The sequence below is a fragment of the Coffea arabica genome, chromosome 6e, assembly GCF_036785885.1.
Source record: "Coffea arabica cultivar ET-39 chromosome 6e, Coffea Arabica ET-39 HiFi, whole genome shotgun sequence".
NCBI lineage: Eukaryota > Viridiplantae > Streptophyta > Magnoliopsida > Gentianales > Rubiaceae > Coffea > Coffea arabica.
The window spans coordinates 54390909-54408601 of NC_092321.1; the positions used below are offsets into that span (position 1 = coordinate 54390909).

Here is a 17693-nt window from a genome sequence, read left to right on the forward strand (position 1 = left end):
CATGTATTCCAACACCCACTCTCTGCTGGTATGTATTGAAATATTTGGGTGAAGTCATTGTCCGTGGAAATTGTGAGAACCCAGAAAAAAAAAAAAAATTTTTTTTTATTTATTTATTATTTTATTCCTGTGCACCCGTTTTCTTTTAATTTCTTTATTATATTACTTTTATCAATATTTTATCAGTAAATATAGTTTTTAAATCATTTTTCTAGTATAAGGTAGTTCGTGAGAATTTTGGAACGTCTTTTGGTCGCGGGACCCACTAGTGCATTAAGTGAGAGAAATTTGACCAAGTAGGTTAATTTTTTTTGCGTAAAGAAATTTTGTTAATAGGTATTAGGAGATAATTGGAGGTTTTCTAGATGGATTAGCCATGAGGGACAAGAAGATAGCTCTAGCAAAAATAATGCGCCAAGTGTCAAATTGTTGTTGGACTAAACTTGCCTAACTTTGCCTAACTTTCTTTAACTTGAATAAAAGACCAAAAATTGACCAAATCATCTTCATTTCAGCCTTGTCTTGGCCGAACCTCTCTAGCAAGCAAAGGAAAAAATTCTTCAACCTTCCATCTTCTAATCTTGCTCAAATCTTGAAAACTAGCCGTTTGTTTCTTGAATTAGTCCATAAAAACATCTTGCTAAGGGTCTTTGAAGAACTTGGTGGTGTTGTTTTGGAAGAAAACCTCACAAGCTACAACCTTTCTTGAAGAACTAAGGTATCTTGCTTGGAACTCATCTTTTGTTATAAATTTTGGCCAATTGGTGCCTTATAGTAGCTATTTCCGCGATTTTTCGGACGATTTGGTGGATTGGAGTGAAGTTTCCTAATTTTCTGATTTTTCTGGATTTTTTTCTGGAATTTTCTGTTTTCCTATGATGGATATGATTGAGCTTGAATTGGTGGTTCTAAATGGTATTAAATAGTTCTCTTGTGCGTTAATTGTGGTTAATTGCGAAAAATTTCCGCTTGTGCGGAAAATTTCAGATTTAGGGTTTCAAATTGGGGGTTTTCTATTGTTGATTGTTGAACTTCTAATTGGCTATAATTGAAGGGTATTATGACCCTAATGACGCATATGGAATGGCTTATATATTGTTTGGGTGCTTGTGGTTGTGTTGGATGGCTTTTATTGGTTGTCTTGTAGGTTGGAAAAGCTGAAATTTTAGGGGAAATGCTGTCCAAGTGTCTAGGGTATTGGATTCTTATGTGTTGGGTTGAGATTTGATAGAAGTGAATAATCTTAGGGTTTATTTCTACTTTTAACCCTACATGTTATGTATTTTTCATTTCCAAGCTATATTTGGGTCTTGCCTTAATAGTTCCTAGAAAAAGGTATTCGACTTGTGTTTGCGTTTTCATTGTACTTTCTTGATTGTTATAGGGCGTGCCGGTGATCCGAGGCTCACGTCGGGCGAAAACTTGTGAAATTTCTTTGTTGAACTTGGTGAGTGTACTACTCACATGTTTGTTATTCCGTGGCTTTCTTGTACTTGAATTCTGTGGTTTGGACTAGTTGTGATGATTGTTTGAGCTAGGTGAGGCGAGGGTGTACTTTACCACTCTCGTACTCTCTAGCCTCCTTGACTGGTTATTATACTAAGCTTACTTGACTGTTTATGATATTACTTGAATATTATTGACTATACTGGATTTGGTATTGCTTGGATACCAACTTTACTGTTCACTCTGAGCTCTACCTCATTGGAAGTCAATGGACTCGAGCCAGTAAGGACTTGGTCGGGGACATTTGACAAGCCATGGGGACTGTATTTGGGAATCTTTGGGTATGAGACCCTTGATTCCGGTATACTCGAGGAATATCAATTCTGTACTGTTTGGTGTTCGGGCCCGGTAAGGGGAAAGTGAGGTGGATGGATAATTGGAGTAAAGAGGAGTCTACGGTCATGATTACCTGGTATACATTGACGGAGAGTCAATGAGATGAGATCAAGCATGGCAAAAGAGGAAAAGGGCTCTTGAGAGCCATCCGTATCCTTTTATTCCCTACACTTGGGTGTTGTTGATTTTACTTACTTGACGTGCGTATTTGGACTGAATATTCTTGTGTTTATGTGATCCTGGTATATTTTGGTGATGGTACCTCATTGGGCGAAAGCTCACTCCGTGAATTTTGTTTTCCTTACAGGGATTTACCTTTTGGACTTTTGAGTTTGAAGATGAGTTGAGTAGAGCTAGTTGAGAGATTTTGTATAGCTCCTCAATAGTTGGCAACTTGATTGTACTTGGATTTACATGTTTCCTTTTGGCTTGTAATCATACAAATGTGGTTGGTAACAGTGTGTGGGTATTCATGTTCCATGTATTCTACTTGGCTTGTATATATATTCCTTTCCGGGATTGTAAGCAGTTATTTGCATTTGATTGGGTGCTGGCTGATTGTGACGTGGCAGTCACTATTCACTTTACGTTTTAACTTTTGTTTTCCGTTTCTTGATTGATGGTTGGGTTAAGCGCGTTAGTAGTTTCCCGAACGACTTGAATTAATGTTTTACCGTTTTAGTAGTCCTGGCGAGAGATGGGCAGGCAGTCCGCTAACCCCTTTGGTACGCCTTAGGGGAAGGTGGGGCTGTCACAGAAATCCTGCATTTGAACGATTTATTTTCGGTTCATCATTTGACAACCAACCAGCGCATGAGTTAAATCCGTTATTTGGTTGTACTAGAAAAAATAGCTACACAGACAAGTTCAATCGTGTCTTGGGGTTTGGTCCTTCAGGAATCTCATTAGCTTCACAACTGGATAGTATTGAGTTCTCATATTGTATTGAAAATTTAAACGATCCATTTGATGAAAAAAATATACTGATTATTAGGGAGTTTGATTACTACGTAAATCTTGAAGGCATTAGTTTTGGGGGTAGGATGCTCGGTACTGACAAAAAGGATTTGAAAATGGATAATTTTAAAAGTGGTGGGGGTGCAACTATTGATTCAGGTTCAGGTTTGAGTTTCCTTTGAAGATATTGCAAACGAGAAACTTGAACAGGCAATTGTTGATTACATAGGGGACTCATTGGAAAGACGATATTTCTCTTTGGACAAGTATAAATTTTGCTATATTGGACACTTGTTTAGGGATTTTAAGGGCTCTACAACAATAGCATTTCATTTTGATGGAGCAACAATGGAATTAGATAAAAAGAATTTGTTTAAGCAAGTATACCAGATGTGGTATGTTTATGTGTGTTGAATGCTGCAGAGAATGGTGTCGATCACAGTCTTCTTGACGTAAAACTCGAAAAATATTTCTATATATCATTTGACATGAATGAAATGCAAGTAAACTTTGAGAGGATGGAATGTGAATATTTCAATAATTGGAGTTGAAGAAAATGATTGATTAATATAGTTGTAAAAGCGTCGTTTTTAATTTTTATTACCAATATTTTTTAGATATAATTTATTGAAACTTTTTACTTTTCCTTATTAGTGTCATGATTGAAATTTAATACCTCTAATTAAAAAACAAGAGGGCAATTTAGGCTAAACAAAAACTAAAAGCAAAATATGTTTACACTTACACTCCCTATTACCAGACTCATCCTACCTTTTATACAGTAACGATAATGATATATTTGATGTTGTTACAAGGTAGACATGTGCTTCATCGTGTGAGGGTAAGTAATTAATACAATTCTCTTGCCAACACTACATCATCAAGAAACAACAACCAACTTTAGTTGCAGGCTATTGTTGATTGATTGACAATAACATTGAAAATTAAGATTATGTGTCATTTGCTTTACATGAGCTGACAAATTTGGGAAGAGAGAATCCTTTAAAATACTTTACACATTTACGCATTTGCTTGCAGCAAACCTTTGCATAATAGTCAGAAAGTATGGCTAGCTTTCGCCTAATCACCATAACTATCGTACTTTTCTGTCTTTTGATACCAAGGACCAGCCATAGTAGTCGGAGTAGGATAGTTACGAAAATGATTCATTATAACTCTATTCACTCCCCCTATTTTGACACAAATGCTGCCGAATATAGGGACTTGCATATTTCCTTCTCTCGCTTAAGATACTTGAAGGTGACAATGCAAGAATATTTGAATCTGACAGTACAATATGATTCAGATGATTCAAATGATGATTCAGATAATGATACTGATTTCGAGACTGGAATTTTTGTTAACACATCAATACCTGTGTTTTTGGTGGGTTTCAACTTTGGTTCACGAGAGGCTGCTCAATTGGCTGCGTTGGATACTGGTTGCAATCTGCTTTGGGTTCAGTGCAAACTTGATAGAGGCGGCAATAGGACATTCTATAGAAACTATTGGCCTGCGGAGTCTTCAACATATTCTGTTAATGTGAGGTGCGTGGACTTTTATTCTTCTACTCCATTGACATGTATTCCAACACCCACTCTCTGCTGGTATTTATTGAAATATTTGGGTGAAGTCATTGTCCGTGGAAATCCTGCATTTGAACGATTTATTTTCGGTTCATCATTTGACAACCAACCAGCGCATGAGTTAAATCCGTTATTTGGATGTACTAGAAAAAATAGCTAAACAGACAAGTTCAATCGTGTCTTGGGGTTTGGTCCTTCAGGAATCTCATTAGCTTCACAACTGGATAGTAGTGAGTTCTCATATTGTATTGGTAATTTAAACGATCCATTTGATGAAAAAAATATACTGATTATAGGGATAAAATCCGGAGGAGTTGAGTTTTCAACTCTTCTTATAATTAGGGAGTTTGATTACTACGTAAATCTTGAAGGCATTAGTTTTGGGGGTAGGATGCTCGGTATTGACAAAAAGGATTTGAGAATGGATAATTTTAAAAGTGGTGGGGGTGCAACTATTGATTCAGGTTCAGGTTTGAGTTTCCTTTGAAGATATTGCAAACGAGAAACTTGAACAGGCAATTGTTGATTACATAGGGGACTCGTTGGAAAGACGGTATTTCTCTTTGGACAAGTATCAACTTTGCTATATTGGACACTTGTTTAGGGATTTTAAGGGCTTTACAACAATAGCATTTCATTTTGATGGAGCAACAATGCAATTAGATAAAAAGAATTTGTTTAAGCAAGTATACCAGATGTGGTATGTTTAAGTGTGTTGAATGCTGCAGAGAATTGTGTCGATCAAAGTCTTCTTGGCGTAGGACTTCAAAAATATTTCTATATATCATTTGACATGAATGAAATGTATGTTAACTTTGAAAGGATGGAATGCGAATATTTCAATAATTGGAGTTGAAGAAAATGATTGATGAATATAGTTGTAAATGCGTAGTTTTTAATTTTATTACCAATATTTTTTAGATGTAATTTGTTGAAAATTTTCATTTTTTCTTATTTGTGTCATGATTGAAATGTAATACCTCTAATTAAATGACTTGAGGGTAATTTAGGCCAAATAAAAACTAAAAGCAAAATATGTTTACACTTACACTCCCTGTTACCCAAACTCATACTACCTTTTATTGGGTAAGGATAACGATATATTTGATGTTGTTACAAGGTAGACGTGTGATTCATCGTGTGAGGGCAAGTAATTAATACAATTCTCTTACCAACTCTACATCATCAAGAAACAACAACCAACTTTAGCTGCAGGCTATTGCTGATTGATTGACAATAACATTGAAAATTAAGATTATGTGTCATTTGCTTTACATGAGCTGACAAATTTGGGAAGAGAGAATCCTTTAAAATACTTTACACATTTACAGATTTGCTTGCAGCAAACATTTGCATAATAGTCAGAAAGTATGGCTAGCTTTCGTCTAATCACCATAACCATCGTTCTTTTCTTTCTTTTGATACCAAGGACCAGCCATAGTAGTCGGAGTAGGATAGTTACGAAAATGATTCATTATAACTCTATTGACCTCCCTTATTTTGACACAAATGCTGCCGAACATAGGGACTTGCATATTTCCTTATCTCGCTTAAGATACTTGAAGGTGACAATGCAAGAATATTTGAAGCTGACAGTACAATATGATTCAGATGATTCAAATGATGATTCAGATAATGATACTGATTTCGAGACTGGAAATTTTGTTAACACATCAATACCTGTGTTTTTGGTGGGTTTCATCTTTGGTTCACTGGAGGCTGCTCAATTGGTTGCGTTGGATACTGGTAGTAATCTGCTTTGGGTTCAGTGCAAACTTGATATAGACGGCAATAGGACATTCTATAGAAACTATTGGCCTGCGGAGTCTTCAACATATTCTGTTAATGTGAGGTGCGAGGACTTTTATTCTTCTACTCCATTGACATGTATTCCAACACCCACTCTCTGCTGGTATGTATTGAAATATTTGGGTGAAGTCATTGTCCGTGGAAATCCTGCATTTGAACGATTTATTTTCGGTTCATCATTTGACAACCAACCAGCGCATGAGTTAAATCCGTTATTTGGTTGTACTAGAAAAAATAGCTACACAGACAAGTTCAATCGTGTCTTGGGGTTTGGTCCTTCAGGAATCTCATTAGCTTCACAACTGGATAGTATTGAGTTCTCATATTGTATTGAAAATTGAAACGATCCATTTGATGAAAAAAATATACTGATTATAGGGATAAAATCCGGAGGAGTTGAGTTCTCAACTCCTCTTATTATCAGGGAGTTTGATTACTACGTAAATCTTGAAGGCATTAGTTTTGGGGGTAGGATGCTCGGTATTGACAAAAAGGATTTGAAAATGGATAATTTTAAAAGTGGTGGGGGTGCAACTATTGATTCAGGTTCAGGTTTGAGTTTCCTTTGAAGATATTGCAAACGAGAAACTTGAACAGGCAATTGTTGATTACATAGGGGACTCATTGGAAAGACGATATTTCTCTTTGGACAAGTATAAATTTTGCTATATTGGACACTTGTTTAGGGATTTTAAGGGCTTTACAACAATAGCATTTCATTTTGATGGAGCAACAATGGAATTAGATAAAAAGAATTTGTTTAAGCAAGTATACCAGATGTGATATGTTTATGTGTGTTGAATGCTGCAGAGAATGGTGTCGATCACAGTCTTCTTGACGTAAAACTCGAAAAATATTTCTATATATCATTTGACATGAATGAAATGCAAGTAAACTTTGTGAGGATGGAATGTGAATATTTCAATAATTGGAGTTGAAGAAAATGATTGATTAATATAGTTGTAAAAGCGTCGTTTTTAATTTTTATTACCAATATTTTTTAGATATAATTTATTGAAACTTTTTACTTTTTCTTATTAGTGTCATGATTGAAATTTAATACCTCTAATTAAAAAACAAGAGGGCAATTTAGGCTAAACAAAAACTAAAAGCAAAATATGTTTACACTTACACTCCCTGTTACCAGACTCATCCTACCTTTTATACAGTAACGATAATGATATATTTGATGTTGTTACAAGGTAGACATGTGCTTCATCGTGTGAGGGTAAGTAATTAATACAATTCTCTTGCCAACACTACATCATCAAGAAACAACAACCAACTTTAGTTGCAGGCTATTGTTGATTGATTGACAATAACATTGAAAATTAAGATTATGTGTCATTTGCTTTACATGAGCTGACAAATTTGGGAAGAGAGAATCCTTTAAAATACTTTACACATTTACGCATTTGCTTGCAGCAAACCTTTGCATAATAGTCAGAAAGTATGGCTAGCTTTCGCCTAATCACCATAACTATCGTACTTTTCTGTCTTTTGATACCAAGGACCAGCCATAGTAGTCGGAGTAGGATAGTTACGAAAATGATTCATTATAACTCTATTCACTCCCCCTATTTTGACACAAATGCTGCCGAATATAGGGACTTGCATATTTCCTTATCTCGCTTAAGATACTTGAAGGTGACAATGCAAGAATATTTGAATCTGACAGTACAATATGATTCAGATGATTCAAATGATGATTTGGATAATGATACTGATTTCGAGACTGGAATTTTTGTTAACACATCAATACCTGTGTTTTTGGTGGGTTTCAACATTGGTTCACGGGAGGCTGCTCAATTGGTTGCGTTGGATACTGGTAGTAATCTGCTTTGAGTTCAGTGCAAACCTGGTATAGGCAGCAATAGGACATTCTGTAGAAACTATTGGCTTGGGGAGTCTTCTATATATCCTGCTAATGTGAGGTGCGAGGACTTTTGTTCTTCTATTCCGTTGACATGTATTCCAACACCCACTCTTTGCTGGTATGTATTGAAATATTTGGGTGAAATCGTTGTTCGTGGAAATCTTGCATTTGAACGATTTATTTTCGGTTCATCATTTGATAACCAACCAGCGCATAAGTTAAATCCGTAATTTGGATGTACTAGAAAACATAGCTACATAGACAAGTTCAATGGTGTCTCGGGGTTTGGTCCTTCAGGAATCTCATTAACTTCACAACTGGATAGTAGTGAGTTCTCATATTGTATTGAAAATTTAAACAATCCATTTGACGAAAAAAATATACTGATCATAGGGATAAAGTCCGGAGGAGTTGAAAACTCAACTCCTCTTATTATTAGGGAGTTCCATTACTACGTAAATCTTGAAGGCATTAGCTTTGGGGGTAGGATACTCGGCACTGACAAAAAGGATTTGAGAATGGATATTCTAAAAAGTGGTGGGGGTGCAACTATTGATTCAGGTTCAAGTTTGAGTTTCTTTTGAAGATATTGCAAACGAGAAACTTGAACAGGCAATTGTTGATTACATAGGGGACTCATTGGAAAGACGATATTTCTCTTTGGACAAGTATCAACTTTGCTATATTGGACACTTGTTTAAGGATTTTAAGGGCTTTACAACAATAGCATTTCATTTTGATGGAGCAACAATGGAATTAGATAAAAAGAATTTGTTTAAGCAAGTATACCAGATGTGGTATGTTTAAGTGTGTTGAATGCTGCAGAGAATTGTGTCGATCACAGTCTTCTTGGCGTAGGACTTCAAAAATATTTCTATATATCATTTGACATGAATGAAATGTATGTTAACTTTGAAAGGATGGAATGCGAATATTTCAATAATTGGAGTTGAAGAAAATGATTGATGAATATAGTTGTAAATGCGTAGTTTTTAATTTTATTACCAATATTTTTTAGATGTAATTTGTTGAAAATTTTCATTTTTTCTTATTAGTGTCATGATTGAAATGTAATACCTCTAATTAAATGACTTGAGGGTAATTTAGGCCAAACAAAAACTAAAAGCAAAATATGTTTACACTTACACTCGCTGTTACCCAAACTCATCCTACCTTTTATTGGGTAATGATAATGATATATTTGATGTTGTTACAAGGTAGACGTGTGATTCATTGTGTGAGTGCAAGTAATTAATACAATTCTCTTACCAACTCTACATCATCAAGAAACAACAACCAACTTTAGCTGCAGGCTATTGCTGATTGGCTGACAATAACATTGAAAATTAAGATTATGTGTCATTTGCTTTACATGAGCTGACAAATTTGGGAAGAGAGAATCCTTTAAAATACTTTACACATTTACGCATTTGCTTGCAGCAAACCTTTGCATAATAGTCAGAAAGTATGGCTAGCTTTCGTCTAATCACCATAACTATCGTTCTTTTCTGTCTTTTGATACCAAGGACCAGCCATAGTAGTCGGAGTAGGATAGTTACGAAATTGATTCATTATAACTCTATTCACTCCCCCTATTTTGTCACAAATACTGCCGAATATAGGGACTTGCATATTTCCTTATCTCGCTTAAGATACTTGAAGGTAACAATGCAAGAATATTTGAATCTGACAGTACAATATGATTCAGATGATTCAAATGATGATTCAGATAATGATACTGATTTCGAGACTGGAATTTTTGTTAACACATCAATACCTGTGTTTTTGGTGGGTTTCAACTTTGGTTCACGGGAGGCTGCTCAATTGGCTGCGTTGGATACTGGTAGTAATCTGCTTTGGGTTCAGTGCAAACTTGATAGAGACGGCAATAGGACATTCTATAGAAACTATTGGCCTGCGGAGTTTTCAACATATTCTGTTAATGTGAGGTGCGTGGACTTTTATTCTTCTACTCCATTGACATGTATTCCAACACCCACTCTCTGCTGGTATGTATTGAAATATTTGGGTGAAGTCATTGTCCGTGGAAATCCTGCATTTGAACGATTTATTTTCGGTTCATCATTTGACAACCAACCAGCGCATGAGTTAAATCCGTTATTTGGATGTACTAGAAAAAATAGCTAAACAGACAAGTTCAATCGTGACTTGGGGTTTGGTCCTTCAGGAATCTCATTAGCTTCACAACTGGATAGTAGTGAGTTCTCATATTGTATTGGAAATTTAAACGATCCATTTGACGAAAAAAATATACTGATTATAGGGATAAAATCCGGACTCAACTCCTCTTATTATTAGAGAGTTTGATTACTACGTAAATCTTGAAGGCATTAGTTTTGGGGGTAGGATGCTCGGTATTGACAAAAAAGATTTGAGAATGGATAATTTTAAAAGTGGTGGGGGTGCAACTATTGATTCAGGTTCAGGTTTGAGTTTCCTTTTAAGATATTGCAAACGAGAAACTTGAACAGGCAATTGTTGATTGCATAGGGGACTCATTGGAAAGACGATATTTCTCTTTGGACAAGTATCAACTTTGCTATATTGGACACTTGTTTAGGGATTTTAAGGGCTTTACAACAATAGCATTTCATTTTGATGGAGCAACAATGGAATTAGATAAAAAGAATTTGTTTAAGCAAGTATACCAGATGTGGTATGTTTAAGTGTGTTGAATGCTGCAGAGAATTGTGTCGATCACAGTTTTCTTGGCGTAGGACTTCAAAAATATTTCTATATATCATTTGACATGAATGAAATGTATGTTAACTTTGAAAGGATGGAATGCGAATATTTCAATAATTGGAGTTGAAGAAAATGATTGATGAATATAGTTGTAAATGCGTAGTTTTTAATTTTATTACCAATATTTTTTAGATGTAATTTGTTGAAAATTTTCATTTTTTCTTATTAGTGTCATGATTGAAATGTAATACCTCTAATTAAATGACTTGAGGGTAATTTAGGCCAAACAAAAACTAAAAGCAAAATATGTTTACACTTACACTCGCTGTTACCCAAACTCATCCTACCTTTTATTGGGTAATGATAATGATATATTTGATATTGTTACAAGGTAGACGTGTGATTCATCGTGTGAGGGCAAGTAATTAATACATTTCTCTTACCAACTCTACATCATCAAGAAACAACAACCAACTTTAACTGCAGGCTATTGCTGATTGATTGACAATAACATTAAAAATTAAGATTATGTGTCATTTGCTTTACATGAGCAGACAAATTTGGGAAGAGAGAATCCTTTAAAATACTTTATACATTTACAGATTTGCTTGCAGCAAACATTTGCATAATAGTCAGAAAGTATGGCTAGCTTTCGTCTAATCACCATAACCATCGTTCTTTTCTTTCTTTTGATACCAAGGACCAGCCATAGTAGTCGGAGTAGGATAGTTACGAAAATGATTCATTATAACTCTATTGACCTCCCTTATTTTGACACAAATGCTGCCGAACATAGGGACTTGCATATTTCCTTATCTCGCTTAAGATACTTGAAGGTGACAATGCAAGAATATTTGAAGCTGACAGTACAATATGATTCAGATGATTCAAATGATGATTCAGATAATGATACTGATTTCGAGACTGGAAATTTTATTAACATATCAATACCTGTGTTTTTGGTGGGTTTCAACTTTGGTTCACTGGAGGCTGCTCAATTGGTTGCGTTGGATACTGGTAGTAATCTACTTTGGGTTCAGTGCAAACTTGATATAGGCGGCAATAGGACATTCTATAGAAACTATTGGCCTGCGGAGTCTTCAACATATTCTGTTAATGTGAGGTGCGAGGACTTTTATTCTTCTACTCCATTGACATGTATTCCAACACCCACTCTCTGCTGGTATGTATTGAAATATTTGGGTGAAGTCATTGTCCGTGGAAATCCTGCATTTGAACGATTTATTTTCGGTTCATCATTTGACAACCAACCAGCGCATGAGTTAAATCCGTTATTTGGTTGTACTAGAAAAAATAGCTACACAGACAAGTTCAATCGTGTCTTGGGGTTTGGCCCTTCAGGAATCTCATTAGCTTCACAACTGGATAGTAGTGAGTTCTCATATTGTATTGGAAATTTAAACGATCCATTTGATGAAAAAAATATACTGATTATAGGGATAAAATTCGGAGGAGTTGAGTTTTCAACTCCTCTTATTATTAGAGAGTTTGATTACTACGTAAATCTTGAAGGCATTAGTTTTGGGGGTAGGATGCTCGGTATTGACAAAAAGGATTTGAGAATGGATAATTTTAAAAGTGGTGGGGGTGCAACTATTGATTCAGGTTCAGGTTTGAGTTCCTTTGAAGATATTGCAAACGAGAAACTTGAACAGACAATTGTTGATTACATAGGGGACTCATTGGAAAGACGATATTTCTCTTTGGACAAGTATAAATTTTGCTATATTGGACACTTGTTTAGGGATTTTAAGGGCTTTACAACAATAGCATTTCATTTTGATGGAGCAACAATGGAATTAGATAAAAAGAATTTGTTTAAGCAAGTATACCAGATGTGGTATGTTTAAGTGTGTTGAATGCTGCAGAGAATGGTGTCAATCACAGTTTTCTTGACGTAAAACTCAAAAAATATTTCTATATTTCATTTGACATGAATGAAATGCAAGTAAACTTTGAGAGGATGGAATGTGAATATTTCAATAATTGGAGTTGAAGAAAATGATTGATTAATATAGTTGTAATGTGACGCCCCGAAAAAAAATGAGTTTGAGAACCCGGAAATTTTTTTAATTTTCTAGGGTTTATTTTTTTAACGCCCGCCTTTTCTACATTTTCTTTCCCCTCCACAGGGCTCGTGGCGAAGGCAGGACTTGTTGTGCTTATTCACGTGAATGGATGGCCTTTATGTTGTACAATTTGGATGTGGAATCATTTTATGTATAGTTGGGAATTGTTTCCGCTGCAATTGTGACATGTAATTATTGGAGACTTGGATGTATATTTGTGGACCATGTGATGTATATTTGAGGTTTATTCTTGTAATTCATTTGAGGACTTTAGTGACCGCTGAGTCCCGGCGAGAGCTGGGCAGGCGGCCCGCCGAACCCTCTGGTTCGTCTTAGGGGGAGGTGGGGCTGTCACATGTAAAAGCGTCGTTTTTAATTTTTATTACCAATATTTTTTAGATATAATTTATTGAAACTTTTTACTTTTTCTTATTAGTGTCATGATTGAAATTTATTACCTCTAATTAAAAAACAGGAGGGCAATTTAGGCTAAACAAAAACTAAAAGTAAAATATGTTTACACTTACATTCCCTGTTACCAGACTCATCCTACCTTTTATAGAGTAATGATAATGATATATTTGATGTTGTTACATGGTAGACGTGTGCTTCATCGTGTGAGGGCAAGTAATTAATACAATTCTCTTGCCAACACTACATCATCAAGAAACAACAACCAACTTTAGTTGCAGGCTATTGTTGATTGATTGACAATAACATTGAAAATGAAGATTATGTGTCATTTGCTTTACATGAGCTGACAAATTTGGGAAGAGAGAATCCTTTAAAACACTTTGCACATTTACACATTTGCTTGCAGCAAACCTTTGCATAATAGTCAGAAAGTATGGCTAACTTTCTTCTAATCACCACAACCATCGTTCTTTTCTGTCTTTGGATAGCAAGAACAAGCCATATTAGTAGGAGTAGGATAGTTACAAAAATGATTCATTATAACTCTATTCACTCCCCTCTATTTTGACACAAATGCTGCCGAACATAGGAACTTGCATATTTCCTTATCTCGCTTAAGATACTTGAAGGTGACAATGCAAGAATATTTGAAGCTGACAGTACAATATGATTCAGATGATTCAGATAATGATACTAATTTTGAGACTGGAATTTTTGTTAACACATCAATACCTGTGTTTTTGGTGGGTTTCAACATTGGTTCACGGGAGGCTGCTCAATTGGTTGCGTTGGATACTGGTAGTAATCTGCTTTGAGTTCAGTGCAAACCTGGTATAGGCAGCAATAGGACATTCTAGAGAAACTATTGGCTTGGGGAGTCTTCAATATATCCGGCTAATGTGAGGCGCGAGGACTTTTGTTCTTCTATTCCGTTGACATGTATTCCAACACCCACTCTTTGCTGGTATGTATTGAAATATTTGGGTGAAATCGTTGTCCGTGAAAATCTTGCATTTGAACGATTTATTTTCGGTTCATCATTTGATAACCAACCAGCGCATAAGTTAAATCCGTTATTTGGATGTACTAGAAAAAATAGCTACATAGGCAAGTTCAATGGTGTCTCGGGGTTTGGTCCTTCAGGAATCTCATTAGCTTCACAACTGGATAGTAGTGAGTTCTCATATTGTATTGAAAATTTAAACGATCCATTTGATGAAAAAAATATACTGATCATAGGGATAAAGTCCGGAGGAGTTGAAAACTCAACTCCTCTTATTATTAGGGAGTTCCATTACTACGTAAATCTTGAAGGCATTAGCTTTGGGGGTAGGATACTCGGCACTGACAAAAAGGATTTGAGCATGGATAATTTTAAAAGTGGTAGGGGTGCAATTATTGATTCAGGTTCAAGTTTGAGTTTCCTTCAAGATATTGAATACGAGAAACTTGAACAGGTAATTGTTGATTACATAGAGAACTCATTGGAAAGACGCTTGTTTAGGGATTTTAAGGGCTTTCCAACAATAGCATTTCATTTTGATGGAGCAACAATGGAATTAGATAAAGAGAATTTGTTTAAGTAAGTATACCCTGATGTGGTATGTTTAAGTGTGTTGAATGTTGCAGAGAATGGTGTCGATCACAGTCTTCTTGGCGTAGAACTCCAAAAATATTTCTATATATCATTTGACATGAATGAAATGCAAGTTAACTTTGAGAGGATGGAATGTGAATATTTCAATAATTGGAGTTGAAGAAAATGATTGGTGAATATAGTTGTAAATGGCTAGTTTTTAATTTTTATTACCAATATTTTTTAGAGGTAATTTATTGAAACTTTTCATTTTTTCTTATTAGTGTCATGATTGAAATGTAATAACTTTAATTAAAAGGCATGAGGGTAATTTAGGCTAAATAAAAACTAAAAGCAAAATATGTTTACACTTACACTCCCTGTTATCAAGACTCATCCTACTTTTTATAGAGTAATGATAATGATATATTTGATGTTGTTACAAAGTAGACGTGTGCTTCATAGTGTGAGGCAAGTAATTAATACAATACTCTTCCCAACTCTACATCATCAAGAAACAACAACCAACTTTAGCTGCAGGCTATTGCTGATTGATTGACAATAACATTGAAAATTAAGATTATGTGTCATTTGCTTTACATGAGATGACAAATTTGGGAAGAGAGAATCCTTTAAAACACTTTGCACATTTACACATTTGTTTGCAGCAAACTTTTGCATAATAGTTAGAAAGTATGGCTAACTTTCTTCTAATCACCACAACCATCGTTCTTTTCTGTCTTTGGATAGCAAGAACAAGCCATATTAGTAGGAGTAGGATAGTTACAAAAATGATTCATTATAACTCTATTCACTCCCCCCTATTTTGACACAAATGCTATCGAACATAGGGACTTGCATATTTCCTTATCTCGCTTAAGATACTTGAAGGTGACAATGCCAGAAGATTTGAAGGTGACAGTACAAGATGATTTAGATGATTCAAATGATGATTCAGATCTTGATACTGATTTCGAGACTGGAATTTTTGTTAACACATCAATACCTGTGTTTTTGGTGGGTTTCAACTTTGGTTCACGGGAGGCTGCTCAATTGGTTGCGTTAGCTACTGGTAGTAATCTGTTTTGGGTTCAGTGCAAACCTGGTATAGGTGGCAATAGGACATTCTATAGAAACTATTGGTCTGGGGAGTCTTCAACATATTCTGCTAATGTGAGGTGCGAAGACTTTTGTTCTTCTACTCCGTTGACATGTATTCCAGCACCCACTTTCTGTTGGTTTGTATTGAAATATTTGGGTGAAGTCGTTGTCCGTGGAAATCTTGCATTTGAAAGATTTATTTTCGGTTCATCATTTGACAACCAACCAGCGCATGAGTTAAATCCGTTATTTGGATGTACTATAAAAAATAGCTATATAGACAAGTTCAATCGTGTCTTGGGGCTTGGTCCTTCAGGAATCTCATTAGCTTCACAACTGGATAGTAGTGAGTTCTCATACTGTATTGGAAATTTAAGCGATCCATTTGATAAAAAAAATATGCTGATCATAGGGAGAAAGTCCGGAGGAGTTGAAAACTCAACTCCTCTTATTATTAGGGAGTTCCATTACTACGTAAATTTTGAAGGCATTAACTTTAGGGGTAGGATACTCGGTACTGACAAAAAGGATTTGAGCATGGATAATTTTAAAAGTGGTGGGGGTGCAATTATTGATTCAGGTTCAAGTTTGAGTTTCCTTCAAGATATTGCATACGAGAAAGTTGAACAGGCAATTGTTGATTAAATAGGGGACTCATTGGAAAGACGATATTTCTCTTTGGACAAGTATCAACTTTACTATATTGGACACTTGTTTAGGGATTTTAAGGGCTTTTCAACAAGAGCATTTCATTTTGATGGAGCAACAATGGAATTAGATAAATAAAATTTGTTTAAGCAAGTATACCCAGATGTGGTATGTTTAAGTGTGTTGAATGCTGCAGAGAATGTTGTCGATCACAGTCTTCTTGGCGTAGAACTCCAAAAATATTTCTATATATCATTTGGCATGAATGAAATGCAAGTTAACTTTGAGAGGCTGGAATGTGCATATTTCAATAATTGGAGTTGAAGAAAATGATTGATTAATATAGTTGTAAATGGGTAGTTTTTAATTTTTATTACCAATATTTTTTAGATGTAATTTATTGAAAATTTTCATTTTTTCTTATTAGTGTCATGATTGAAATGTAATAACTCTAATTAAAAGGCATGAGGGTAATTTAGGCTTAACAAAAACTGTGAGGACTCAAAAATTTGTTTTTAATTTTATTTTATCGAATATTGGTAGTTTGTTTAAATATTTATTTACTCATTTTTCTCCAAATTATTTATTTCGATCATTTAAAATCCATTTATATGGAACGATGCCTCATTTATATTTTTTAAAGCGTATTGTTAGAAAAATTCACTTTTCGAAAACTCGTTTAGTTTGGAACAACGAGTGCATGTTTTTCGAGACTATATTTGAATCGAGAGTGTATTGATATTAGAGAGTTAACAATGATCAATGGTAGATTAAGAAAGGTTCATTAAGGAATTAATACTCGACTCATGTAAAGACTCACAAAAATTTACCTATTTTAAACTCCAAATTGTAGCTCATTTAATTATTTATTTGGCCAATTTCCCCAAATATTATTTTCTAACCTTTTTAGACCTAATTAAAAGGATCTATGGCTTAGTTATATTTTTAAAGTGACTTGTTTCAAAATTTAATTTCTGAAGACTCGTTAAGTAAAAATAGTGAATATGCGATTGGAATAAATAATTGAATCGAGGATACAATAAGTTTGGAAAAATTAGAGACATGTACATTAGTCTCAAATTAGGTAT

General features: G+C 34.9%; 4 protein-coding genes and 1 long non-coding RNA gene across 5 annotated transcripts; all 5 read left to right on the forward strand.

Annotated features, from left to right (window-relative positions):
- Positions 1 to 725: 725 nt before the first annotated feature.
- On the forward strand, positions 726 to 2380 carry LOC140009198 (uncharacterized). The gene is made up of 2 exons (XR_011816555.1): positions 726 to 1447; positions 2150 to 2380. It is a non-coding gene; the product is annotated as an uncharacterized lncRNA (long non-coding RNA).
- Positions 2381 to 4065: 1685 nt separating this feature from the next.
- Positions 4066 to 4872, forward strand: LOC140009938 (uncharacterized). The gene is made up of 2 exons (XM_072056285.1): positions 4066 to 4525; positions 4682 to 4872. Exons 1-2 carry the CDS (start codon positions 4066 to 4068, stop codon positions 4870 to 4872), a joined length of 651 nt encoding a protein of 216 aa, XP_071912386.1.
- A 979-nt stretch (positions 4873 to 5851) lies between these two features.
- On the forward strand, positions 5852 to 8039 carry LOC113699568 (aspartic proteinase nepenthesin-2-like). The gene is made up of 3 exons (XM_027219938.1): positions 5852 to 6521; positions 6573 to 6746; positions 7888 to 8039. Exons 1-3 carry the CDS (start codon positions 5852 to 5854, stop codon positions 8037 to 8039), a joined length of 996 nt encoding a protein of 331 aa, XP_027075739.1.
- Positions 8040 to 11513: 3474 nt separating this feature from the next.
- Positions 11514 to 12647, forward strand: LOC113699567 (aspartic proteinase CDR1-like). Its single transcript, XM_027219936.1, has one exon. It carries the CDS (start codon positions 11514 to 11516, stop codon positions 12645 to 12647), a length of 1134 nt encoding a protein of 377 aa, XP_027075737.1.
- A 3106-nt stretch (positions 12648 to 15753) lies between these two features.
- On the forward strand, positions 15754 to 16602 carry LOC113699565 (aspartic proteinase CDR1-like). The gene has a single exon (XM_027219934.1). The coding sequence runs from the start codon at positions 15754 to 15756 to the stop codon at positions 16600 to 16602; it is 849 nt and encodes a 282-aa protein (XP_027075735.1).
- The last annotated feature ends 1091 nt before the right edge of the window (positions 16603 to 17693 follow it).